The sequence below is a fragment of the Piliocolobus tephrosceles genome, chromosome Y (assembly GCF_002776525.5).
Source record: "Piliocolobus tephrosceles isolate RC106 chromosome Y, ASM277652v3, whole genome shotgun sequence".
In the NCBI taxonomy this organism is placed as follows: Eukaryota; Metazoa; Chordata; class Mammalia; order Primates; family Cercopithecidae; genus Piliocolobus; species Piliocolobus tephrosceles.
In genome coordinates, this window is record NC_045456.1 from 5750877 (window position 1) to 5778747 (window position 27871).

Sequence of the window (27871 nt, forward strand, 5' to 3'; positions counted from 1 at the left end):
TTCTTAAGTCTATATACCCGAGATGGAATTAAAGGGTATATAGACTTAAGAAAAATGAGTATGTCCACAAAAAAACTTGCACAAAAATACTTATAAAATACTTATAAAACTTATAGTACCTTTATTCATAAAAGCCAACAAACAAACAAACAATACCCCACAACTAGAAACAACCCAACCATCTCCCAGCAGCAGAATGGATAAACAGATTGTGTAATCCTATATTCATACAATGGAAAACTATACAATAACATCAATCTCAAAAAAGTATATGTAGCAAAAGCAGCCAAGACACAAAACGAGTACATGCTCATTCATTTTTAAATCCTATCCTGTTGGTAGATGTTTGGGGTGTGACAACTCTCCCTAGTGAGCAAAGCTTGAATGGCGATGACAATGGTGCAGTTTTCACCCAAAAAGAGGCTTTCTGAAAGAGTATGTGACTGCAAAGCATCTCTCTCTCTCCTTTTGATCTCAGCTGGAATGGAACAAAAATTCTTAGGGTAATGGAATGCAAAATAATTTTATATATGTTAAAGTTCAAGAACACTTTGTTTAATCACATCCTATTAATGAAGCATTTTAAATGTGCAAAGCATAACACAATTATATTTTGGAACATTTGTGGAAAATAGTCCCCACATGAATGGAAAAGAGGGCTAAAGGGAGCCCAGGATGGAGACTGCTTCCTGCTGGCTGGTCAGCACAGTCATTTATTCCCAGGAATTGCTCTGTACTGTCAAGAACACAAAACAGGGCCCACTGGACCATGATCACTGTGATGTTGATGCCAGTATCTTATTCATTCCCTGTGGTCAGCTTGGCCAATTAGTGGAGCCACTGCCAAGGGCCACTCAGTTCCATCAACCCTCAAAGGTTGCTAGAACCAAATAAAAGACATGAGTAAGGAAAAGGCAGGCCAGGCTTTGAAGTGCAGGGAAGAAAGAATCTTTGAACTGCTACAAACACTGCAAATACCCTCACCCATATCAGAGAAGCTGGCAGTGTGAGTCAACAGAACAGCCCAGAAGTGACAGGAGCACTCCTCTGTGGCCCTCAGCTGGGGGAGTCAGAGGCGTGTGGTAACTGCAGAAATGTCACACACACTCAGGCCCACTCCAAGGGAACCTTTGTACTGCTAACTCAGGCCAGCTGTGGCTGAAGCTCAGCAGAGCCATACTTGACCTCATCACTGCAAATTTTTAAAAAGTAAAAAATGTAAGACCTCACACACAAACCATGCACATTCTGCCTTTACTGTTTTTCCCTTTTTATTTGTTTTGAGTACAGATCTATTAATGTTAGCACATGTATAGACTCTTGTAACCACGACCACAATCAGGACATAGAACTGTTCTATTACCCCCCCCCCCCAAACCCCCCCTGTGGTATTCCGTTATAGTCGCAACCTCCCCCCACCTCTACCCCTGGCAGCCACTAATCTGTTCTCCATCTCCGTGGTTTTGTCTTTTTGAAAATGTCATATGAATGGAATTATACACTAGGTAACCATTTGAGACTGGTTTCTTTCACCCAGAATAATGCCTTTGTGATCCATCCAAGTTGTTGTGTTTATCAATAATTCATTCCTTTTTATTGTGAGTAGTGTTCCATTGTCTGCCTATATTTTGAACAGTGAAAAAAGTCTCAGGCATGCAACAGAATGTCAACCTGAGAATATTCTGTAATGATATGTATAGACAAGTACTTTTATTGACAGTTCCACTGCCAGGTAAATATTTAAAAGAGAAAGAAAGAATTCTAAAACTAAACTGTAGTAAGGAATTTTCTTTATTTCTCACAGTATTTAATATGAACCAGACTCATTGGCTAATGTTTTCATTAGCTATTGTGCTGGCTATTAAGCTATTGTCTGTCAGTTCTGAACCTATTCTGTGCCCTGCTGGGACTTTGCAAACATTTCTTCCTTGCCAGCTCCTCCCTGTTAGGTTCTTTCAGTGGGAGTGCAAGAGGGAGATTAGAAGGCTGGAAGAGGAAGAAGGGACTTACTTCTTGGCACACTGTTTCTGTTAGCATCATCCCAGCAGTGGTCCTCTGCCCCCAGCTATGGCAATTGGTTTCAGCCCTCATCTGTTTCCTCGCTCCCAGAACCAGCCTCATTATGGCCCCCGTCAGAGATGCTAGTCAGACCCAGCCGTCTAGTACCCCTTTCTAGATTCCAGCTGTGTGTGGTCCTTCTTCGGAGCTTCTGATGCATTAGCACCTGGCAGGCAGCACTCCCTACTCGGAGGTCTGGGTCCCAGTTCCTCAGAAGCTTCTGAGCTCCAGAGGTCCTGAGGCACCAGCACCAGCCAGGCCATGGTTACTCTCCAGAGGTCTGAGTTCTAGTACCGCAGGCTGCTCCAATAACTCCAACCCCTTCCTTCCATTCCTCCAGCCCTGGGAGTGTTAGCTTCTTGCTGCTGTTACTATCTCAGTGTCACCTGTTTCCCATTTGCCCTGTTAGTCTTGTAATAATAATGTCCCTATGTTAAATTCCTTTTGTGAAAATAGCTGGTGTGGTTTCTCTTTTCCTGACTGGAGCCTGACTGATAAACTACATGGAACCAGGCTTTTACCCTCTGGCTTGCTCTTGACTAAGGTATCTAAGGTCCTTGCTGCTTCCTGTTCTGAGTCCAATCAGGACAATATGAACCAGCGTAATGTGGGGAGTCAACATGACAATGATCTCTGCAGCTTATGTTATGGCAGAGAGGAGAACTGAAATGATCTCAAAAGCAAACTGCTTCTGGTAAGCCTTGAAAATGGGTATAGAGGAGAAAATAATTTGTTGTGGTCAATAGCTATATCATTCCACAGGCCAGGTGTTGTGCTGATTTACTTCAAGAAAAATACCACATCTGAACAGAAGATACAATTAAAGTCACCAGCTGTTTATAGCCAGTCTCCAAGATCCATCTCCCTGCTCCAAAGACCAAACAGGTGAGTTAAATGGGAGGTATATAGGTATCACCACTTCTGCAATCTTATACCTGATACTAACATCAAACACTCCTCTCTCTACTAAACCAAAAAGCAATCTCTAGAGATTCAGGAAATTAATCCTATACACACATACCCTGACATTGTCATAAAGCACAGCTCCTTCAGGTCATTGTTATTTTTGTGCCCAAAACCCTTCAATAATTTGCTAGGCTTATGGAATAAATTCAAACTTTCTAGTCTGGCATTCAAGATCCTTCAAGATCTGGCCTACTGAAGCATTATAGCCAGTGCCCTCTATTGACACACCCCTTTTCTCACCAGCCAAAGCAAAGTATTTGAACTCGTGTATACACCCCATCTCCTGACTCTTACGGTTTCCTCAGTCTATAATCCTTTTCCTCCCAGTGTTCACATCAAAATTCTACCCCATCCTCCAAGGCCTTCTCAAATACTGCATTTTCCATGAAGTTTAATCCTGCCACCCCACCCCATTCCAACACCACACACCAGTTAGGCATTCACACTTTCAAGTCAATACAATAGAATTGCCTCTAGTCTCCATGTACTCTGGATGAAACAGATTATGTCTCATTCATGTTTGTATCCTTCTAGTACTTATTAATAGTAGGCACTCAGTTAATTTTTTTTTTCAAAATGAAAGAATAAATGAGAAAACAGTGGGAGAAAGGGCATTTCATGTGGAGATATTGTTTCGAGAGTACAGGAGGTTTTCTGGAGAAGCACGTGTAGTTTGGGTTGGCTGAGGTCTATGGTCTGTGCAAAGGATTTGTGGGAAATCCATCTGGAAAGGTAAGTTAGTACCTAACGTAGAGAGTCTGGAGAGTTGGGCTAAGGATTTGAACTTATTTCTTTGGGCAGAACGGAGGAACTGAAGGTTTGGGATCTGAGAAGAATTTGTATGTCAAAGATTCGCATAGCAAGGTTAGTATTTTTCTTAACTGATTTAAAGGAGTAAATTATCTGAGATACAGAGAACACCTAAGCCGAAGCAAGAAAGACTTAATTTGGATGGACAGAACCATTTTAGACAGAAGGTCATGAAACAACAGAATACTTTTGAGAGAGCTTATGAAGACATATGAAGACAATTTATAAAGGTAAAATAGATTTGTCTAGGACAAGTCTGGATATATCTAACTCTTTTATAGCAAAGGCGAGGCTTGATCAGCGTTTCTCAATCCCAACTCTATTGTAAACAAATGGAAAACTGAAAATCTTAAATGAACCCACAGAGAAAGGGAAGGATGGAAGAGGATGAACAAGAGAAGATAGGGCTGGGGATAGGAAAGAGAACAAGGCAGTGAGAAGGTCTTTATCTCTTGGTCAAGTACTACTGAAACACCCTTCCTGCTAGCTCTGGTCTTTGACCTTCTCTCCTGGCTAGCTCCCCTGGAAGTTACTTTGATTTTTCTCAGACACTGCTTTCTCATAAGACTCATTTTTTTCTTCCTGATAGAAAATGGGAGAGTAAACATGGTCATTGTTTATAGCTCTGAACTATGACTAAGACGGTCTGGGTCCTAGTTTGAGTGACTTCCTTCATTTCCTTCCCAGTAAGGCAGTTGGAATGTCCCCTGCCCTTCAAAGACACATCCTTGCTAAAAAGAAAAGTTTGATTTGACATCAGTCTTTTATTTTAAAATCCCTGGATTATCAGGCTGTGAAATGACAAAGAATCCCTGATATTTTGTTCCTGGCTAATTTTATCAAGTCTGGCAAACAGTACAAGTGTAAAGGCAATATGTTGAAATGAATTCACTGTTGATCCTGATTATGAGGATTTAGGTCTTAGTGTTCCTCTGGAACCAAATCAACTTTTGCCATAGGGGCTCCATCTCATACCAAGTATCTTCATCCACTGCCATAGAGACCATCAGATATCCCACCCCTCGATCATTCTGATGAGGCTTGGAGAGGAAAACTTGTTGAGACTGCTGGCATCCCACTACATTTAAGGAAGGGTAACCTCCTTACCTATCTGTCTAGATAACAGAATCTAAGCAGGGACTTGGACTTCAAGGGTCCTCATGGACTCTACTGCAGGGTGAAAGCAGAAAAAGGAGATGTTCCAACTCAAGTACTAACCCTGGTGAGTAGAGACTGTGTGGACTCAGTGGAAGACAGTGCTGTAATTGAATAGGAATGTCTGCCTTAGGCTTGCGAAAGGGAAGAGCAAGTGCATGTCCCAAGTATTTGCAGATCCAGGCCTGGACTGAGAGACATGACTGATGAGAACCAATGAGCTGAACATTCCATTCAGCAGCGGGTGAGGGTGAACTGCTATGGCTAATTGATTCCATAGTCTGAAATGGGAATCTATGCTGTGACAGTGTGCACGGAGCCGAAGTGCTCAATACCATGACAGTTTTAATCACCTTAGATCAGATTCTCTGCGATCTTCTAGCTTTTGTTATATAAACTAAACAAGTTCTGCACTAAGCATTTCTTGGGTGAACTCACCTTCACCTGAAGTCATATACCCATCAGAAGCACTAGGGGTGTAAGTGCCAACCCAGAAACTGTGAACTGTCTATGGTGCCAACTGTGTGTGTGTGTGTGTGTGTGTGTGTGTCTATTTTGAAATAATTAGGCTTAAAGAAAAGTTGTAAAAATAGCAGAGTGTTCCCATTACTCGTTACCCAGCTTTTCCTAATGGAAAAGCTTACGTAGCCATAGTACATCTGTTGAAACCAGGTCATTAGCATTGATAAATACTATTAACTAATCTATTAACTTTATTTAAATTAAATTTTGTCAGTTTTCCCATTGATGCTTTTTTCCTCAACCAGGATCCAATCCAGGATTGCACATTGCATTCAGTTGTCAAATTTCCTCAGTCCCCTCCATTTTTGTTTTGTTTTGTTTTGTTTTCGAGACAGAATCTTGCCCTGCCATCCAGGCGGAAGTGCAATGATGCAATCATGGCTCACTGTAGCCTCGACCTCCCAGGCTGAAGCAATCCTCCCATCTCCACCTCCCAAGTAACTGGGACCGCAGGCATACACCACCATGCCTGGCTAAGTTTTAAAAATTTTTTTGTAGAGATGAGGTCTTGCTATGTTGCCCAGGCTGGTCTCAAATTTCTGAGCTCAGCCAGTCTTCCCACTTCAGCCTCCCAAAGTGTTGGGATTATGGGCGTGAGTCTTTGTTTTTCATGACCTTAGTATTTTCAAAGAGTACTGGTCAATTATTTTATAGAGTGTCCTTCAGTTGGGGTTTGTCAGATGTTTTCTCATGATTAGATTGAGGCAACGTATTTTTTGACAAGGGTCTCTCACAGAATTGTTATCTCAATGCATCACATCAGGAGGTCCATGTACAGGTGTGTTCCCTTACTGGTGATATTAACTTTGGTGACTTGGTTAAGATGGGGAGGACCAGGTGAACTTCTGTGGATTCATAAGAACCTTGGCTCATTTCTGACCCATTGATGATGATGAAAGGAGCAAAGATGTGAATGGACCAGAACCACTTGACAGCTGAAGCAGCAAATTGCACTTTGCTTTTTAATTACATGATTTGGATAGATGTTAGACAACATCTGCAGTGAGCTGTTACAGGAGCTATGCATGATGGTCAGAGGGAATAACTCGGATGAGCGACTGGGCATTATCACAGACAGAACCATCCAGGAGGCTAACTGGGATGGGGATGATGCAATATCTTTCACAGGATGTTTTAAATTTTCGGAGAAGATGGACATAGAACAGAAAATGAACATCTGATTTCTTGACTAAAGAACTGAGACTAAACTGTTCCATACTCTCTAGTATTTAACAACTGGAACTTGAGAGTCCTCTTGTCCACCAGCCCCACCTCTACCCCATCATGCCCCATCTCCCAAAATGCTACTATTGATGCATGACAACTCCAGATGTGCTTGGTCAACACAAGCCTGCCTTTGATGCAAACAGGGCATTACAGAATAGTACACCCAGTCTATTTCTCTTCAGTCTGAATTCACTGGTTCTCCATTTCTAAATGTTATCTCCACTCTTCTGCTGCTGACGCCACATGTCCATCCAGTCTGAGAAAGTGAGAGGGGGAACCATGCCACGCTAATTCACTGGACTAGACTGTAGGCTTCCGCATGCTCCTTCAATCTTGTCCCTATGTCCTTTGCTTCCTGCTTCTGTCACCCAACAGAGGTGTGAATGCAGCAACTGCACTTGGTCTTTTAGTCTCCCTGCTTTTTATTAACCCCCCAAATTCCCTCTGTTCCACGTGGCACCCCAAGCTGTGCCTATTGAATATATTTCTGACTTGGCAAGAAAGTTCTGTGGTCTGGAAGTTTTTATTTACCTTCACTCATAAATGGGACTCTGGGATGTTGTCTCCCTGGGAGCTTTTCAGGGACCAACACTTCTCTCAGAACAATGTGACCATCTCTTGGTCCCCTCCATTCTGCCCAGTCAGTCATCAAAGGTCTGCTTGATAGAGATACTTTTCTTTTAAAAATTTTTGACGGGGTGCAGTGGCTCATGCCTGTAATCCCAGCACTTTCGGAGGCTGAGGTGGGCGGATCACGAGGTCAGGAGATTGAGACCATCCTGGCTAACACAGTGAAACCCCATCTCTACTAAAAATACAAAAAATTAGCTGGGCGTGGTGGCAGACTCCTGTAATCCCAGCTACTCGGGAGGCTGAGGCAGGAGAATGGCGTGAACCCAGGAGGCGGAGCTTGCAGTGAGCCGAGATGGTGCCACTGCACTCCATCCAGCCTGGATGGAGTAAAAGAAGCAGGAAGACCTTTATGAACTGATAAAGAGTGATTTCTAAGACATACTCTTAATTGAAAAAAAAAATTTAATTCAAAAAAATTTTTTTTTTTTAATTTTTAACTTTTTTTAGAGATAGGGTCTCACTCTGTCACCCAGGCTGGATGGAGTACAGTGGTGTCATCATGGCTCACTGCAGCCTCCAACTCCTGGGCTCAAGCGATCCTCCTGCATCAGCCTCCCGAGTAGCTGGGACTGCAGGCACATGCCACTGCACCTAGTGGAGATGCTCTTCTTGAAAGGCGCGAGGTGTACAACCAAGTGTTCTAGGTGGCTTGCCCAGGCCTTTCTCTTTCTCTGGCCTGTGATTCTCCACACACATATCTACATGGCTACTCTTGTTAGTGCAGTGTTGGTTCTTCAGAAAATAGCCATATGCCTGCTGATTTGCTTAGTTTGGGGAACCATTGCCACCACAATGGCTGCTCTGACAATATGCCTGGGGGCTTTCTCATGGCTTTTTGAACAAGGAGGCTGGGCACCCTATTGAGCCTCCTGCATTCACACCTCTGCAGCATGGTTTATGCCTCAATGTTATGTGCACTGGAATGCTTTCCACTTCACATGTCCAAATAGATTACTGTTAAGGAAATTCCTAATTGATCCTATCTGAGATTTAAAGATTGTCCTCAGTATCTTGAAGGATTTTACATGTGGCAAATGATATGCTGGAAGCTACAGTCAGCTCCTAATGGAGGTCTAAAGCATCAAATGTATTGTAGCATCAGCCGCCTGGTTATATTGGCCTCCTGGCTCCTCATGTAGACCACTGCTAATGCCTTAGAAACATGGTCTCGCATTTGTGGCCAATCTGAGGTGGAATGATAGGCCTCTGAGCAAGCCAGTGCAGCTTCTTTGCTAGAGTCAGCTTAGTTTAGACTTCATTGAATCAGGTAATCAGGTTGTTGTCATCCTAACATCTGTCTGTGTAAGTCTCTTCATTCATAAATCTGTCCTTGGTGGACTTTCTCTGACTCATTGCTTACTTGTTTGCTTGCTTCCTTGCTTAGGAAGGAAAACTTACACACAATTCTTTTTTTATTATTTTTTTGAGATACAGTTTTGCTGTATCACCCAGGTTGGAGTGCAGTGGCATGATCTCAGCTCGCTGCAGCCTCTGCCTCCTGGGCTTAAGTGATCCTTCCACCTCAGCCTCCAGAGTAGCTGGGACTACAGGTGTGCGCCACTATGCCTGGCTGTGTTTTCTTCTCTTTTCTTTTCTTTTTTTTTTTTCTTATAGACAGAGATCTCACAATGTTGCCCAGGCTGGTCTCAAACTCCTGAGCTCAAGTGATCCACTAGCCTCAGCCTCCCAAAGTGTTGGGATTACAGGTATCAGCCACCGCACCTGACCCACACAATTATTCAGGAAGGGAATGGCTAAAGAATACCACCTTAAAGGGATGGGGAAGGGGTGGGAAGCAGGGGAGTGGCCAGGTGGGATGACTCAAGTGTGAATGAATGTGAAAGAATGAGGAATTCCTTTTAAAGTATAATTTTGACTTTGTGATCAAGTGATGTGATATAGGAATTGTATAAAATGGAAGAATTATCTGATAGTCATCTGTGGGGTACCTCAAAGGCTCTTTGACTTGCATATTTAAAATTCCTAAGTGTATGACTTTCCCCTTTTGGTTGTATAGCAAGCTGTTTTTGTTTTCATTTTGAGACAGAGTCTCACTCTGTCACCCAGGCTGGAGTGCAGTGGTGCAATCTCAGCTCACTGCAACCTCTGCTTCCCAGGTTCCAGCGATTCTCCTGCCTCAGCCTCCTGAGTAGCTGAGATTAATGGGTGCCTGCCACCACAACTGGCTAATTTTGTATTTTTAGTGGAGAATGGGTTTCACCATGTTGGCCAGGCTGGTCTTGAACAAACTCCTGACCTCAAGTGATCCGCCTGCCTCAGCCTCCTAAAGTGCTGGGATTACAGGCATGAAGCAAGGTGTTTTAATCCACAGTTATGCCTTACTGTTCCATTTAAAATTATATTCATTAATCTATCAATAAATATTTGTGGTTAAAATGAAACAAAAATACTACTTTCCAAAGTTATTACAGGTTAGCTATTTTCTTCCCCACCTCTTTCAGGGTGATTGTTATTCATTTGTAATGTAGTTAGGTTTATTTGGTGCTGTTTGTTTTCCATTTGGGGTTCTCCTCACATCCTGGTTGATGATAATTATTTATTTATGGGGGGATATATAAAACATTACCTGAGCTATAACCCAAAAAATATACTCAGAGAAATGCCATCCCCCTTGAACCTGCCACCACCATCCCATCCCCCCATTCTTTCTACCCCACTCCCACTCATCCCCTGTAGGGAAATCCATCTCATTTATTTCTGGTTTATCCTTCTTGTACAGTCAATTTCATTATAATGCATGTTTTGAAAATTCAAGTTTGTTCCACTGTGATCAATATCAATGTGATTGATATTGATTCAAATTTGTTCCAGTGTAATTGATACCTTAGGTATCACGTGAATATCTAAGATATCTTAGGTATTCACGTTTGAGCATAACGTGAGACTCTCTAGATGAACACAGCAACTGCACACAGCCGAACTGAGCTGCATAAGAGTACATAACACACACACACATATCAAGTATCTACCAGCTACCTCAGTTCACTCCATATATTAGGAGCCACACCTGGCCACACCTGGTGTTATAACCTTCCCTCCGGTTTCAGGTAACCTTCCTTCCCATCCTTCCCAGTAACTCACAAGCTGTGGCCCTTCTGTTGCCCAACCCCCAGCCAACTCCAGGACTTTTTTGGGTGAAGTGCCAATTTATTGCAGTATTTGTGTATTTTTAACCATTTACAATGTGTAAAACTGTGCTATTGTATTTTATTAGGTTCCTGTGTGTGTGTGTGTGTGTGTGTATGTGTTGTCATGGAAGAAATTTTTGAGTGTTGTGCCCCTAACTTTATTTTCTCCATAAGCCCTTTGTTTTTTATTGTGCAATTTTGCATAGTGTGGAGAGTTTTAGGGATGCATATGTTGTGTCACAGCAGAATGGACTCTTTTATGCAAATAAGTGGCTACTTGTATATTTTCTTATACAGTTATGGATCACTTATGACTGGGATGCATTCTGAGAAATACGTCCTCAGGCAATTTTCTTGTGCAAACATCTTAGAGTGTACTTACACAAACCTAGAAGGTACAGCCTACTATGTACTTAGGCTATATGGTAGAGCCTATTGCTCCTAGGCTACAAATCTGTATGGCATGTTACTGTACTGAATACAGTAGGCAATTGTGAAACAATGTGAAGTGTTTGTGTATCTAAACACAGGTAAACATAGAAAAGGTACGGCAAAAATATGACATTATAATTTTATGGGCCCAACAGACTACATGCAGTCTGTTGTTGACAGAAACGTTATTATGTGCTATATGACTATATAGCCTTATTTCTAACGTGAAGGGTAGCATACTGTGGACACCTTTTTGGGCTTTGCTTTTTTCAATTAAGAGTATGTCTTAGAAATCACTCCTTATCAGTTCATAAAGGTCTTCCTGCTGCTTTTACTCCATCACTCTTCTATGTATATGTATTTGGGTTGTTTCCAACATCTTGTAATCGTTAGCAATGCTGAAAGAGATAATCTTTTTGTGTTACTGGAGGTGTATCTTTAGTAGAATTGCAGAAGCAGAAGGTAAGTGCATATGTAGTTTGGTTAGATGTTGCCAAATTGCCCTCAGTTAGGTTGGACCACGTTTGAATTTCCGCCAGCAATGTATGAGAGTGCTTATTTCTCCAGTTTCACTAACAGAATACATTGTTATATTGTTTAATTTTTGCCAGTCTAATAGGTAATATGTGGAATCTCAGTGTTGTTTGCATTTCTTTTTTTTTTCTTTTCTTTCTTCCATTTTTTTTTTTGAGACAGAGTCTCCTCTGTCACGCAGGCTAGAGTGTAGTGGTGTGATCACAGCAACCTCAACCTCCCCAAGCTCAAGTGATCCTCCCACCTCAGCCTCTTGAGTAGCTGGGACTACAGGCACACCCCATCAGGCCCAGCTAATTTTTGCATTTTTTTGTAGAGATGGGGTTTCACCATGTTACCCAGGCTGGTCTCAAACTCCTGGGCTCAAGTGATCCTCCTACTTGAGCCTCCCAAACTGCTGGGATAACAGGCTGCAGAATGCTCCGGCCTGCATTTCTAATTGAGAGTGAGCTAGAACAATTTTTCTTCAGTTTAAGGAACATGTCTATATTTTTTCTGAATTGTCTGTTCACATCTTTTCCTCAATTTTTCTTCCAAGGTTTTGCTCTTTTCTTTATCCCTCAATTTTTAAGAGGTATTTATCAAAAAATTATTTGGCCCAACATGTCAACAGTGCTGAGGTTGAGAAACACTGATCAAATTTTTCCTTTCACCAAATGGCTATGCAGTTGTTCCAGCATCATTAAAAATCTCCATCTCTTGCCTCAGTTATTTGTGATGTTGCCTTTATTGAATGTTTTTATATACACTCTGGTCTCCTTCTGGACTTTGTGTTTTATTCTACTGATACATCTGTCTATTCATGTGCCAATACCACAATATTGTAACTGTAGAGGTTTTAAATATATCTTAATGTCTGGTAGGGCTAGGTTTCCTTTTTCAGGGAGATGTCTTTCTATTTGAAAAAGTCTAATTTTGTGTCTTTAAGGAGTGCTTTAAAGTTTTTCTCATAAAAGTTTTACACATTTCTGGTAAATTAATTCCTAAGTATTTAGTCTTCTTTGTTATTGCTGTAAATGGGGGTTTCTCTAACATTAGATATATATACATATACATATATAGAGAGAGAGAGGGAGAGAGAGAGAGAGAGGCATATATATGTATGGAAACATTAGAGGCATTTCTAATTAAAAATAGATATTGAATTTTGTTTAAGGCTTAGCCAGTATAAAAGGAGCTAACCATATAGGTTTTCTCCTCCTAGATCTGTTAACATAATATATGATACTAATAGATTTCATAATATTGAACCAACCTTCCATTCCTAGAATAAATCCCATTTAGTCACAGCATATTAATCTCCTAGTGTGATGTTATATTCTGTTTGCTAATGTTGAATTTAGTATTTTTGAATCAATAATCATGAGTGATATTGGTCTGCAGTCATCTTTCTTTTTTATGGACTGTCTCTATCAGTTTAGGTGTCAATGTTATACTTGCTTCATAAAAGAAATAGGGAAGTTTTGCTTCATTTTCAATGCTCTTAAACAATTTAAAGAGCATTGGGAACATCTGGACTTTGAAGGTTTAGTAGAATTCCTCTGGGAAACCATCTAGGCCTGACGTTTTTTAGTGGCATGGCTCCTTAATAACTTCTTCCGGTTCTCCCATGGAAGTCAGTCTGTTTAAGCTTACCAACTCTAATGAGGCCAATTCTGGCAATTTTTCTTCTTCTAGGAAATTATCCATTTCATCGAGGTTTTCAAATGTATTTGCACAGAGGTCTGCAAAATAGTCTCTTAGAATTTTTAAAATTTCTTTTGTTTCAGTGGTATTTTTTCCTGTCATTGCTTATTTTATTTGTGTTTTCTCTCTCTTTTTCTTGGTCATGTTTTTTCAAACAATCACGACCTAATTAATAAATAAAAATCTTGTGTGCGTTTAATGTATAGAGCATACAGTTGGGTTTGCTTTGTGAGCCAATTTGAAAAGTTTTTAAATAGGCAAATTAAGCTTACTCATATTCATTGATATGACTAAACTCTGATAAATGTTATAATTATGTGTATTTTGTTATATTTGTTATGTTTCTTCCTCCATAAGATGTGTTGTCTTCTCTCTTTATATAAAACAATTGTTTGGTATTTAGAAAGTTTTTTTTGTTTTGCTAGTAGTCTTCTTTGTTCTTATACCATTTTATTTATTTTTATTTTATTTTATTTATTTATTTATTTATTTATTTATTTTTGAGATGGAGTCTTGCTCAGTCGCCCAGGCTGGAGTGCTGTGGCCGGATCTCAGCTCACTGCAAGCTCCGCCTCCCGGGTTTACGCCATTCTCCTGTCTCAGTCTCCCGAGTAGCTGGGACTACAGGCGCCCGCCATCTCACCCGGCTAGTTTTTGTATTTTGTAGTAGAGACGGGGTTTCACCGTGTTAGCCAGGATGGTCTCGATCTCCTGACCTCGTGATCTGCCCGTCTCAGCCTCCCAAAGTGCTGGGATTACAGGCTTGAGCCACCGTTGCCCAGCTTCTTATACAATTTTAATGTCCTTAGTCCCCTATTTTATTTTTCAAGCCTTTAATATCTGGTTGACTAGTTCTTACTGGTATCCTTTAACAGTCACTTATTGCCTAGACAATAATCAATTAGCTTATTCTACTTTCTTCTTTACCTCTCCCTTCTCTCATTTTTAGTTGTATCATTCTCTGTTGTCACAACATTTTAAATTGCACGTTAGTTTTCTATCTTCATGTCCACTTTAGTTTTAGTTTTAGATCTACATTTACATGTATTAAAATGTATGCTACCCATCCTTTTGCTGACATTTCCCCAATTATTCCTTGGTTGGATGAAGCTTGTCCTCTGGTAGATTCCTCATAAAGGACTCATGGGTGCAAAATTCTCTAAGTTCCTGTATGTTGAAAATTGCTTTTCTATACTTGAAGTACAGCATGGTTGGACATAAAACCCTTGCTTCATATATTCTTTAATTGATCTTTTGCAATCACTCTATGTAGATCTGCTAATCTATCTCTTACTCCATTTGTGTGGCTTTGGTGTGTTTCACAAGATCCCTGGTTTAATGGCACCATCTTCTGTCAGTTTGTCGAAGTTCGAACATTTTAGTGTATTTGTTTGTTTTGGTGGTGATGCAGGAGTTGAAGAACACACACAACTCCTGCGTGTCCTTGAATTTTTTGGTTTTATTTTGTCTTGCAGGGTCCTAGAAATTTCCTTTTTGCCTCTTTTCTTCTTCACTCCCAATTGCTGAAGGGCAGATTTCCCTTCCTGTTTGTCTTTGTTCCCCCAGAAGCTTTACGTAGAGAAAACTGCTCCTGTAAAATATGCATACTTTTAGGTCCTTTTTTGTAGTTTGTGTCTATCTGAAAAAATTTGTACTATTTTTCAGACTTAGGGCAAACAATTTTTCTGGTGGTGGTTTTAGATCAATCTTAGGACCCACTGCTAGTTCGTCTCTTCCATGTAGCTTTCTGAATCTGCCCTCCCTCACCTTGTAACAAGAGGAAATGTGCTGAGACTTGGTGTTTTCTCTCTTTTTACTTAACAGTTAATGTGATGTTTGGGAATTCTCTGTCCTCAAGTTATGCTGATGGTGTGTTTTTCTGTGTAGTTTTATTTTTACCTTCTTGTTCGATATCATTTTTGGAGGAAATAATAAGAGATGGGGACCTAGGGTATCACCATTATCGTCAGTTACCTGGGAGTCTCAGTGTATATTTTGATTCACCAAAAAACCTATGTATTCAACTGCCTCAAACAAGCTACTTTCCAGCCATCAGCACTGTAAGTCTAATAGTTTTTGAGCACATAAAAGTATTGTTTCTTACCAAAAAAAAAAAGCTGTGTGGACTACTTCTAATGGTTAGTACCAAGAGTGAACACACATGGTTGGATTTGCAGGGAACAGGATACCTGTTACAGCTCTGGCAAACGCTCCTGTTTTGATACCCATTTGCCATTCTCAATTTGACCACAGCCTAGAGAAGGAAGACAAATTCCCCAGAAATTCTGCCTGGAGGCAAATGGCTTTCAGTAACTGGGTTTTTGTAAACAAAAGTGCTAAAGTACACAAACACACCTCACTGGGGACCCTTTCCTCTCCCTGCCTTTCCCTAAATAATCAGTATTCTGACGCTTAACAAGTCAGTCTGCAACCAAGAGTTCATGTGGACAGAAGTTGATCCCAGGCAATTTCTCTTTCATATTGCCCTTGGGAACATTTTTACTACAAACTTTTTACATTTGGTTCCTAGCCAGGCCCAGATAACTCTTCAGATCCTTTACCAGCCTAAAGCTGAAGTTTCTGTGGTGCATTAAAGAAAAGGTTGGGATGCTATGTGCTAGTGTTGATTTCGTGAAGTTTGTTTCGATCTCTTCCCTGTAGCTCAGGTTGACAGTAACTTCATGTCCCAAATAAATGATCTTAAACTAATCTCTGGCTATAGAATTTCAGAATCCAGCAGGATGGAATAGATACCCTTTTCTTAGGAAGCCTTTCCCCGAAATGACCTCCTTTGCCACCCTTGATGAGTAAGGACTCCTAGAAGGGCTTTAATTAGAGATACTCCTTGAATTTTCAGCTAACAAAGTGTTTAGGGTTTTATGCTAAATTGGCTTGTCCTGTTTCCTGTGAGTTCCCCCTAGAGAACTTTTGGTACAAATTAAATGTCAAGAAACCAAGTGTCCTCTCTTCTCACTTGTAGGAGTTATGAGGTTACTTTGGAGCCATCACCAGATGCCACCAGACAGATGACACTTTGTCCCTTGAAATTTTAAAATATCCCATGGCACCCTTAGTAGTTCACTGCAGAGCCCTAAGGCACCTAAGCACACAGTTTGGGAATCACAGATATACAACCTTCCAGCCTTTTCCCCCATGCATATGTATATGTACACATACATATACAGTCATTGACATATTTTGAGATTATACTATACACAAATTTATCAACTATGTAAAAATCCCTGATAATAAAACATACATTTCCCCATGTCATTAAATATTCTTCTCTAACACTATTTTTGATGTTGTATTATATCCTATAGTTATATCAGTATTCATTAAACTAAGTCCCTATTGTTGGACATTTGGGATATTTGTGATTAATTTTCCCATTGTAAACAGTGCTTTGATGAACACCCTAGTGAATAAATCTTTGCATACACTGATTATTGCCTTGGAATAAATTTCTAGATGTAAAATTGCTGGATCAAAGGTTATGAATATTTAGAGTTTTGCCCTCTAGAAAGAGTGTAACTGTTTATACTTCCTCTAGTATATGTGAGTATATGTTATAGGTTTTTCATTTGATGGTAAGAATTTTATTATAAACGATTTCAATATAGACTGACATTCAGGTATTTTAGGCATTGTGCTGGGCACTTGCACAAATGCACATGCATAGTTTAATCTTAGTTGTAAAATGTCATATTTAGCCTCCTTAACAACCTTGAAAAGTTGATATTATCCCCATTTTACAGATAAAGAGACTGGGAGTCAGAAAGATACAATAGCTTTTTCCAAGTTACACATCCAAAAAGTTGTAGTGCTGGGATTTAAACACAGTTAGACCTATGATCTTATCACCATATAATAGATACTTCAGGGAATTGATTGGCTAGTAATAACGTCTGATGCTTATGTAGTGCTTATGTATGAGTTACTGTTTACATGTATTATCACGTTCAATCATCATGCCAAGGCTATGAGGTACTATCTACTCCCATTCCCAAGACACTGAAATGACCAACTTGCCAAGGTCATACAGCTTGCAAGTGTTAGAGCTGGTATTCAAAGTCAGGCAGTTTAGCTTCATGGTCCATGCCATTAATGACCAATAGCCTGCAGAGTTGCAGAAGACTGTATATCAATCTCATTATGAATGCTTTCTTAAAGGAAGAAAAGCATGGCTTCACCAAATCTCATACATGAGAGGAGAGTTGTCTAAGAAAATGTCTATCTAGCAATTTAACTACAAATTTCCTGTCCCTTTACCTGCAGCCATTTGTCTTTCAGCGATATAGAGTCTTGTAAGCTTGAACTATGTTCTATCCAGGCCTAAGGGATATAACTCAAATGAAAATCTTCTAATCATTGTAGTGACCCAAACTCTTGAACAAATAAACAGTTAAAATTACTTAGAAATACTAAGTATTATCATTTGGGATGGACAAACTTACTGAAGTTTACCTAAGTGTAATCCATAGTCCTCTCTTATTGATATTTTTTAGGTAAGTAAATGAAGTACTCTCGTTGCTATTCATCATTTTAAGCTTTTCCTATAGTCTTACTTTAGTATTTAGACATTATTAAAAATTATGCAGATCATGAGAAAGGGTTATATTTTTATGTAATTTCTGTAAATGCTCAAAATTCTTCTCTTTCACCTCCCCCTTCCAAGAAAACCAACTTAATTAGCCATAAAACATGTTATAATGAATGGGAAAATATTTTTAACATTTTAATGCAGAAAATGCCTCATTAAAAGCAAATGCCTCAGCAAGCAGATTTCAGCTGCTTAAGAACTTCTTTATGACAAATCACTAGCATGTGAAACTGCTCTATCTGAAGAACTAGAAAGCCCTAAGAGGCCCTTATCTCCTTTTCTTATCCTTGGGCTACAGTGCAACAATGTAGTAGTGAGTGTGACATGGCACTCAGTGTGCACTTGATGAGCACTGAAGGACCTGCCTGCAGTCCAGCTACAAATAGGAAAAATGTTTTTATATTTTGTCCTATATCACTCAAGGTCTTATCTGGATATGTTAGATCATGTGGATTCATTTAGATGAAGTCTGTTTTTGGCTGGATATTTGGCACCATGTGACCCAAATATTTTGCATCTCTCTTGCATATTGTAAAAGCCATAAGAGTTCACAATTTAGAGTCATACATGCAAATTTAATTTCTAATAAAAACCTTAACTGGTACCCACACTGTTGTAACTTCTTTAGACTTTGGATCTTGAACCAGAATGACAAGACAGCAGGAATGCAGACATTCAGACAGGCAGTGTGGGCTGATTTGGTCCCAAAAGCCGTAGTCCCTCACTTCAATGTTGCCTGCTCAGAGGCACAAAGTGCTCAGTTGTCCCCACTGAGGCCCTAGAAGGCACATCTGCAGTGATGTGTTTGTAGCGGCTGCTGATAGTGCTTGCGGGTGTTCTGAGCTGGGCTCAGCTTCATCATCTGTGACCCATGCTTAAGGGCTTGGGCTGAGTTACAGCCACATCCATCTGGTCAGGGCTGAAGGCCGCAGAGGCGATGATGTCACCATGGTATTAAGTTACCCTGGAGAACTAGCCTCCTTTGGAGAATGGGAAAGCATGAAATAATGACATGATTACTCTTCAAATGGTAATTTTTCACAACACTAAAGTTCTTTACCAGATCACCCCACCAAGTCAGCCATGCTGTCACTTTACTGGTAATAACAGTAGTGGCAGTTGTGGTTAACATTTCTTGAGGTCTTACTCTGTATCAGTCAGTCATTGGGTTAAGCACTTTACATGCCTTATCTCATTTAATCCTCTAGCCCTATAAACCAGGTACTATTGATATCCCTGTATTACAGATGAGGGAACTGAGGGCAAAGAACATAAGTAACATCCTGAATCATTCAGCTTGCAAGCAGAAGAACTGAGGTTTGAAGTACGTAATTTTTTTTCCTGATTTTAGTCTGTAACTATTCTTGCTTTACTGCATTGTGCAACCAGTTAACTACAAAATATGTCTGTATTCTTAAAAAGAGGCATTTCTTTCAGAAACGGAAGGAGGGGAAATTAGTTTGTTCCCAAATGCCCGTGATTTGAGCTCTTAGCCAGCCCAGCCTCTTTCACTGGGAGGCAGGAAACTGACTCCCAGACAAACTGATGTTTCCTCAGGAGCAAGCATAGGGCTACAGGTGGCCACCAAGCTTACCGTGAAAAAGTGACGGTCCTTAACCTCACGCCTCCTCTGGCTGTGAGCTGGAGGGTAGGCTGGCAGTGGAGGAGCTGCAATGGGAAGGGGGGCAGCTGCTCTTTGCTCTCGGCGATCGCTCCGGCTCCGGTGTTCTGAGAAGGAGAAAAAGCAGTAATACTGAAATACACTTGGCATTTTCCATTTCTCTTTTTCCCTTGGGAGTGTTTGCAAAAGGCTGTAAAAAAAAAAAGTGAGTTTTCATTACTTTAGCTAATTTGTATACCAAATAAGATTTTCAGAATGGTTTTTAATTGAACTTTCACTTACTATTAATATGAAATTGGATGCATACATTTCAGTGGGTCCATCTCATCATCTGTACAAAAGGGTTCACTTCTGAGTTCAGTGTGACTTATTTCAAAATAATCCAAGCAACAACAACAACAAAAGTTGAGAACATAGTGGAAGATTTGATGCCATCAGTACTGGAGTGGAAAGTAGGCACAGACACACCAGAGCTGCCTGGCCCACTCACTGGGTACGGGAGCTGGCTGTCACTGGCTCAGGGGAGCTGATTGCTACATATTCAGGAATTTGTGTGAGTCCATTTTTCAACTGTTGGTACCTGGAAATAACTCATGTTGGGAGTATTTGCATCACATGTTTGTTGAGTGACTGAGAGTGAATTTATGCTTTCATTAGAGTCTAGTTTTAAAAATTAGAATGTATTCAATTTCTCTGTATTTCGAATGGGCTGTGGTGGGTGCCTTCACTGCCATGGGCTTTTCTAGGTCCTGTTACTTGTTTCTGACAGGCCTCCCCAATGCTGGCTCCATTTTCTTTGCCCCAATGTGCTGCCCCCTAAACTAGGAACTGAGCACTCTTGAACTTTCTGATTTCTATCCATGTCTGACTTGGCTGTCCGTGTGCCTCGCTGCCTGAACATAGTGTCTGTGTTGAGAAGGTGTGATAGTATTCCCCATCTGCCTTTGCTTGGGATTCTTCTGACACATGTTGGCTCCCATAAGCAATTAGAGCAAAGTCTTCAAAACCATGTAGGTAGTCTTTGCTAAACTGCCTCCAAAGTCACTGTTTATCAGAAGACTGTTTAAGATAAATATCTTCCTTGTTAAAGTGCCCACCTCCAATGCCACCATCATTATGCAAGCAAACAGTGGGCTTTTCTAAATGAGTAACACAACGAAAAGTGTTTACATTGTTAAATCCATACAGAAGAGCCGCTTACAGGTGTTCCTGGTTAGGAAGAAGTGAAAGGAGGGGAGTAGTTGGAAGGGAGACATCAACTCAATTTTCCATTCAATTGCTCCCCTCCCACACAATCTTAAACATATATCTTTCTTTGCCCTAGGCTGGGAGTAGGCAGGCTAGATTAATGGCTCCCTAATAATACCTTTTTCTGGTGCTGAGGTAGGGAGAACATTAGTTCACTAGAGCCTGAAACTGCAGTGGAATCCTGCTCCTTATTCCCTCAGACCAATGAAACTTATGCTGCAGCCCGAAACTTGAAAGGAAAGGAAATATAAAATATAATTATCTATTTATAGTTGCTTATGAATCTCTCTCTCCATTATTTATGTACATAAACGATAGCATCACATAAAGCCATTACTGGCTCTGAGCATTAAAGAATTACTAAGAAAAGGGGGAAAAAAGTGATCAGAGCCTAAATAACTTGAAATACATTTAGATGCTACTTCCTCCATGAAGCCCTCCCTGAAGCTCTATGGAATGACTTGGTACATTTCTTCTTAGCCTCCCTATCATTGTATTGAAATGACCTGGTTACTTGTCTGTCTCTCCACTAGACCAGGGATTCCTTGTGGGCAGCATACGTTATTGCTTTTTGACTCCTAGGTTCTAGAACACTCCCTTGCCTTCAATAAAATTTGTTGAGGGGTTGAGGGGTTTGCTATTAAGCAGATCTTGAAGGCAGCCAATTTCTAGGTTTTAATCTTGGTCCCCCAGCTGTCTCCTTACAGTCTCACCTCCAAAAGAAGCACAGAGCTGCTGCCACCACAGCCTCATTTGTCTGTGCTTCATTATCCACTCCCTCATGGTGGAAGCCAGGCTATTCCAGCTGTCCAAATAGAGAACCTACAGGGACGCTCACTGCGGCATTTGCTGAGCATGGCAGTTGTCTGATAGGTCAGTATTATTCATGGCCACCAGATGGCAGAAGCAGATTATGCTGACGAATACAGCAGTCTGCTATTGTGTTTCTTGGACAAGGTTAAAAAAAAAAAAAGTCACTTTCTAATTTTAATTCTACACTGCATGTTTTTAATTCCATGATGGCTATAATTCTTGTTTATGGCTCTCTGCAGTGCTATTAAAACTACTACACCCAAGATATGCTATTGAGCCAACCGCAAAACAAGCCAGTCTGTGGAGGGTAAAACGCCATCTCCACAGTCTTCCTTCCAAACCCCAGGAGGCCCTACATCCCTGTCTCACCACCCCCAGGAGGAAGTTCAGAGAAAACTGATATTGGCACTTGCTGTTCTTCTGTTCTGCTTTAAGTCTAAACATGACAAAGCAGTGAAATGTGATAGTTTACAAGCAGCTTGGTGTTATCTGGTGGAATCCATAAAATCCTAATCAGGGATGACTTATTAATAAAATAAAGGGATAAAAATAATTACACCTAAAGGGCTAATGTTACCCAAGCTTTCTAATGATGGGACCTGAGAAAGGATTTTGTGAGAACAATCAGATTCCTTTATAGTCATCCTGTGCCCTCAGTGTTCAACCAGTTTTCTGCAAAACTTGATTCAGTTCCATAAACGTTCATTGAGGACCTACTATATGTCAGCTTCATACTAAGTGCTTTGAATAAAATAAATTAATAAGATATCATCCTTGCCCTTGAGTTGCTCATAGATTAATGGCTTATTAGTGGTTGGTTGGCAAAACAGGCCCATAGTGGTTGCTTATAAGATTATAAGTGGCAGGATGGGAGGATGTACAGAATATTATGGGAAGAATGCCTAATTCAGGCTGCAAAGGAATGGCAAGTGTGGAAAGAAAGATTTTCAGAAGGTGGCTTAAGTTAAAAAAGAACTTTTTAGCCAACTATAAAATTGAAGTGAATGGTACGTATGCCAAAGATGCTTCTAGAGGATACTGATCATCACTCTTCATTTTAAGTGTCACATTGTCTTCCCCTAATAACCAAGGAAAATTTTTAGAAACAATTGCTTTAGGGATATTAGGAGGTTAGCTCTTTCATTAAAACGACAAAAAAAGATGAGGAAGGGAAAAAAGAGGAGGAGGGAGAAAAAGATGGTAATTGAAGGCAACAAAGTATTAAAGATGAGGATAGGGGAAAAGGCAGGAGTTATACAAATGTGGAATAAATAAGATGAAAACAATATTTATCACCATTTTGTTTCTCCACTTTGATAATGACATTAAAATATTTTACTTGCATTTTAATACTTTTGCAAAATGCCATTTCTTAAAAGAGTGCAGGGAATTTGGAAGACAGACGTTGAATATGTAGACACCATCTATCTCCATAGCAAGAATCTAAAGGCCAAAAAAAGCTGACATATCCCCTACTGATACCCACTTTAGGGGGCTCTAAAACAATGATGCTACTTTTTATTCCCCTTTTCCTAATTAGAATGGTTTTAAGGCACTGAAAAGCAACCAGTGTAAGAAAGAGCTGTATTCCTATTTTGACTGCTATGAGCCTATCTCTAGATTTCTCAGGACTGTGAGAGACATGTAAATATCAGTATCTATTTCCATGAGACACAGTGTATGACAAGGAGGAAAAGAGCTCTGGCAGGCATTTCAGATGCTTAGGTTGGGTCCTGGTACCACACCTGACCTGCTATGTGTGACCCTGAGCAAGTTTTCTCACCTTTCTAGGCCTCCACGTGACCCACTAAAGAATGGGGTCATTAGACTGATCACTGGTTCTCAAGAGAAGCAGAAGAGCCTTCTAGGGGATCATTCTAATTGTTAGAATGATTGGGTGGGAGCCAAAGATGACAGCCATCCCATAATGCAAAGGATGGTCAATGAAAAGGTGTCCCAGGTCTCACACAATTTTAAATGTTCCATCAGAATCTCTTATGGGGAAAAGCCTAGTGCCTATTTATGAGTCAAACTCATATAATCCATTATAATCCAAAGTATTTATTTTTTTTGTCCATATCTAATATATACTGAATGTACCAGTTTTAATGGCCATGCCCTCCTGCCCCTTGGAATAGTTTCTGAAGGTCTGTACTTAATCCAGACTTACTTTTGACAAGTGCAAACATCTGACTGCTTCATGATGTCTTCTAGTGAGGTCACGCCTGAGCATTTGCATATTGAAATAGATATTATTATAAATAATTTCCTTTCAATTTCTCTTTATTATCATATTTAGACCATAATGCTATTTTTTCTTACATTGTATGGGTAGGGCATATTACCCATGGATTTCATTTCAGGATAGAAACGGAAGCATTTCAAAGTACTTGCTACAACAAGGGGGTGTGTTGGGGCTGATGGGACAGAGGACACCTGGATGGGACAACCTCTGAGTTGTCTCCCACAAAAGCCCCCGAGCCCAGGATCTGTCACCTCTGCGCAGGGCTTGCAGGCTCTGCCGGGCATGGCGGTGCAGCTCCTCCACGCAGGGTGGCCTTGTGGCCGGGAGGAAGATGTTGCGCTGCTGGTGCCACGGGGCGCGGTAGTACACACTCAGCTTACTCTCGACGTCCAGGTTGGAGACGGCTGCAAGACAAAGAAACAGAGCATTGTCCATCAGTGGTTTTTTTTTTTTTTTTTTTTTTTTGAGACTGGAGTCTTGCTCTGTAGCCCGGGCTGGAGTGCAGTGGCCGGAACTCAGCTCACTGCAAGCTCCGCCTCCCGGGTTTACGCCATTCTCCTGCCTCAGCCTCCAGAGTAGCTGAGACTACAGGCGCCCGCCACCTCGCCCGGCTAGTTTTTTGTATTTTTTTAGTAGAGACGGGGTTTCACCGTGTTCGCCAGGATGGTCTCGATCCCCTGACCTCGTGATCCGCCCGTCTCAGCCTCCCAAAGTGCTGGGATTACAGGCTTGAGCCACCGCGCCCGGCCCATCAGTGGTTTTAAGTTGTGCTTTTGGCCAACCCTGGGGTGGGGAAGAGGACAGGAGTAAAGTCTGGGTGGAGTGGAAGTCCAGACTACTGCATTCACATTAAGAACTAACTCAAGGCCGGAGAAAGGTTTGGCATTTACGATACTGATAGGAACAACCTTTGCCCCTGAGCCGAGGCACAGAAGGCTCCAAGACACCAACTGTCTACCTATGACTAGCTAATTTCCTCTCCGTACCTTCATTCCTCACCCTTGGCACAGTCGCTCATCAACACTGACAAGCCCCTGGCTAGCCTGCTTGGGGGTGTAGATGGGGGTCCTGCTTCTGAAAAATGTGGAGGAAAGCCTCGGAGATGAATGGAAAGGCTGCCTCACCTCCAGCCTTCTGGCTGCAAGGCCTCAGAGCTGTAGTTCTGTACACTACCCCTGCTGTCCACCTGAACTTTGGCCCATACCTTGCCCTGCCTCTGTCCCTTGTGGTCCCGTCCCCAAGGTATCCTTATCATGCCCTCCACCTACCGGCTCCACTGCCTGTCATCTTTCAAAGCATCGCTCAGTTTCCTTGGTTTCACCTAGGGGTGAGCATACACATTAAAGAAACCATCACAGGGGTAATGAGTATTAAGGGAGGGAAACTGCAGATGCAAGATGAGTTTTTGCAACTCATGCAAGAGATCAAGGAAGGAAGGCTTCCTTCCCCCAAACACAGCATTCAACCCACTCTCATCATCTTCATGTACACATGGATCCTAGGATGGAACGCTCCAAGAGTTAAACAGAAATTCTGCTTGAAGCAGATGTTAGGAACGAGGAGGATTTTTACTAAGAAATGGCTGCAAAGAGGACCTCACAAGCACCTGGGTAGCCTGTCAGCCTCGGGAATGGCAAGAACTGGCCCAGTCTGCTTTACCCTCCAAACATACTATCCAGATCCAGACTCCTGTCCTGGCCCCACCCCACTCCTCCCACCTCCCAGTCTCATCTCTTTCCACTCTGGTTCAGTAATGGGGGATTGACTGAAAAATCAGGCTCTGTCTGCATAAAGAAGTCAACTCCTACCCAATGGGGCAGAGGTCATTGCCAAACCCAACAGAGAGGACCATGAATTCATGTGCTCATGACAGCTGGGAGAAGGGACAGAACATAAAGCCTGTCTGTGGAAAGAATGGGCAGGAAGCCAAGTGGGCAGTCCTAGAAGTAGAGGAGCTTCTGAGCACCCCTTCCCTTAGGCTTGTCTTTTCAGGAAGGTGGGAACCAGGATAGAGGGATGGGCCAAGGTGACTAAGAGGTAGACCAAAAGACTCTTTTCTAGTCCCTCATTCCCTCAGCACAGCTGACCAGAGGCTTAGGGTGGTAACTTTTGACAGCCCCTCAGAAACCAGGTCAAGTGGCCATGGCTCTTCAATTCTTGTGTGGGGAAAACCTGAGACCCTCCTATTTATCTTAATGTTGGTCTGAAAAAAAGCCTCATCAGAAGTGCATGTCAAAAACACAGATTCCTGGGCATCAACCTAGACTTTGAATCAGAGTTTCCAAGAGAAAGGTCTGGCAATCTATATTACATGAAAAGTTATTTTTATCATCAGGCAGGTTTGAGAAACACAAAATGTCTTCTGATGATGTCTTGGGATCTTGTGGGAGTGAAAGGAGTTGGGCAACTTGAGGGAAGGGAAGAGACTGAGGAAAATGGAAACATCCATCCACCCATGGAACATTCCCACGTAGCTCTTAGTCTCAGGCATGGTGCTAGGTGTTGGAACACAGCACAGAACAAAACACACAGGAATCCCTGCCCTCATAAAGCATTTGTTTTCTGGCTTTGTGCAAAATGGTTTAACTGTGATTCTGCCTGGACAAAATAGTTTGGGAGCAATGACATTGGCAGACTCTTCCTATTTTGGTTTTATACAGTTCCCTAGGGATGGTCTCAGGCATCAAGACTCTAGAGGCCCTGAACACCAAAAAGGTTATAGTCCTCACTCCTCCACCTCCACCTTTCTGCAGTAGGTGATCCCAAATTTCAGAATCAATTGGCATATCATAAAATTAGTGTAAAGATGTTCAGCAAATTATCTTCCTTCATTATTAAATATTAAATATCAAGTTACCTGAAAAAAAGCATATTTGGTGCCCATGCTTTGTTGATACCCTAAACACATTTCTACTGTGCTTGTTAGGCAAGCCAGTGCTGAGTTTCTGGGCTGCTAAACTCTGCCTGCTGCTTGGGACTGTGAATTCACAGATGCAAAGAGTAATGCATGAGTTCCAGCATGGGCAGCCTAGTCATGGCTCCTGGGAAGAACCAGCCCTCACAATGACAGCCTTCAGGGCCAGGTATCTGTTTGGACTAGCGGAGGCAGGATGGTGCACTTCCGGGTTCTTCTTCACCACCAACTCTTCCCGTGTGTGTGAGAATGCAGCTGACGCCCGGGAAGGTGCAGATTAATCAGGCATGCACCAGGTGACGTCAATCCGAAGAGACCAAGATTTACCTGGTGGCACCTGCGGAGCGACATGCCCGTGCCCCACCTATTGCCCTTCCACTCCTAGAAAAGTCGCTCCCAGCAGATGCACCGGGGGCGGGCTTTCTCAGCCCCCACTCTTGTCGGGACTGTACTAGAAACTCCCCCCAACCCAGCTCCGGTCCCTGAAGCTAGATGACCAAAGAATAAATTTGCAGTTTTGCTTTTAGCCTTGCCTACTCGCTGGTTCTTTTGTGCCCACTCTGGTGGTCTTAGAAAAACAAATCAGTATCCTCACCTTTTTCTTTCCGAAATCTTTTTCTTTCTCCATTGAGAAGCTATATCAGATTTCTGCCACACATTAGCAGGTGAACATTTCACTCATCAGTTGCCACCATCCCGTCTATCTCTTAGACAGGGAAAGGAGGAAAACTCTTTAATGCCTTTGCTCTCAGTGACGTCATTTGGTCACAGAGCACTAACTAGTATTATGTGTCCACTACAGCCAGGCAGACAGGCACTAATGGAGCTCTTCCAGGGAAAACTGTCCCATTTTTCCTTCTTTAAAAAATCTATTCCTTTTCTTAAGTAACAGTTCAACCACAGTTGAATCCATTCATTCATGAGCTGCTCCACTGCCATTGTAAGGCTGCCCTGCATCTTTGGGTTCACCATGCTCCCTTTTCCTCCCTATCTAACAATCTCACCATGGCTGAGTTATGCAAGATAGCAGGCTTAGTGCCCTAGGAATGTTTGTTCTCCTAAAAATGGAACAAAGCAAAGCAAGAAGGTTTTTCCTCTGTTTATTTGGATACATCCAGGGGCCACTGTGTGATAGGCAGAATTTTAGGATGGTTCCCAAGATTCCTGCCTTCTTGTGCATGTACCCTGTATAACCCCCTTCCCTTGAATGTGGGCAGAACCTGTGACTTACGTTACATTACAAGGCAAAAAGGGT

At 41.6% G+C, this 27871-nt stretch overlaps 1 protein-coding gene across 4 annotated transcripts in view; it reads right to left on the bottom strand.

Annotated features, from left to right (window-relative positions):
- NHS (NHS actin remodeling regulator) overlaps window positions 1-27871 on the bottom strand; it is a 367235-nt gene that overhangs the window by 23881 nt on the left and 315483 nt on the right. For all 4 annotated transcript variants that reach the window (XM_023198971.2, XM_023198970.2, XM_023198972.1 and 1 more), the window contains exons 2-3: window positions 23954-24106; window positions 19370-19503 (exon numbers count right to left, since the gene is read on the bottom strand). In XM_023198971.2, the coding sequence (XP_023054739.1) occupies window positions 19370-19503; window positions 23954-24106 (287 nt within the window). The remainder of the gene's footprint in view (window positions 1-19369; window positions 19504-23953; window positions 24107-27871) is intronic.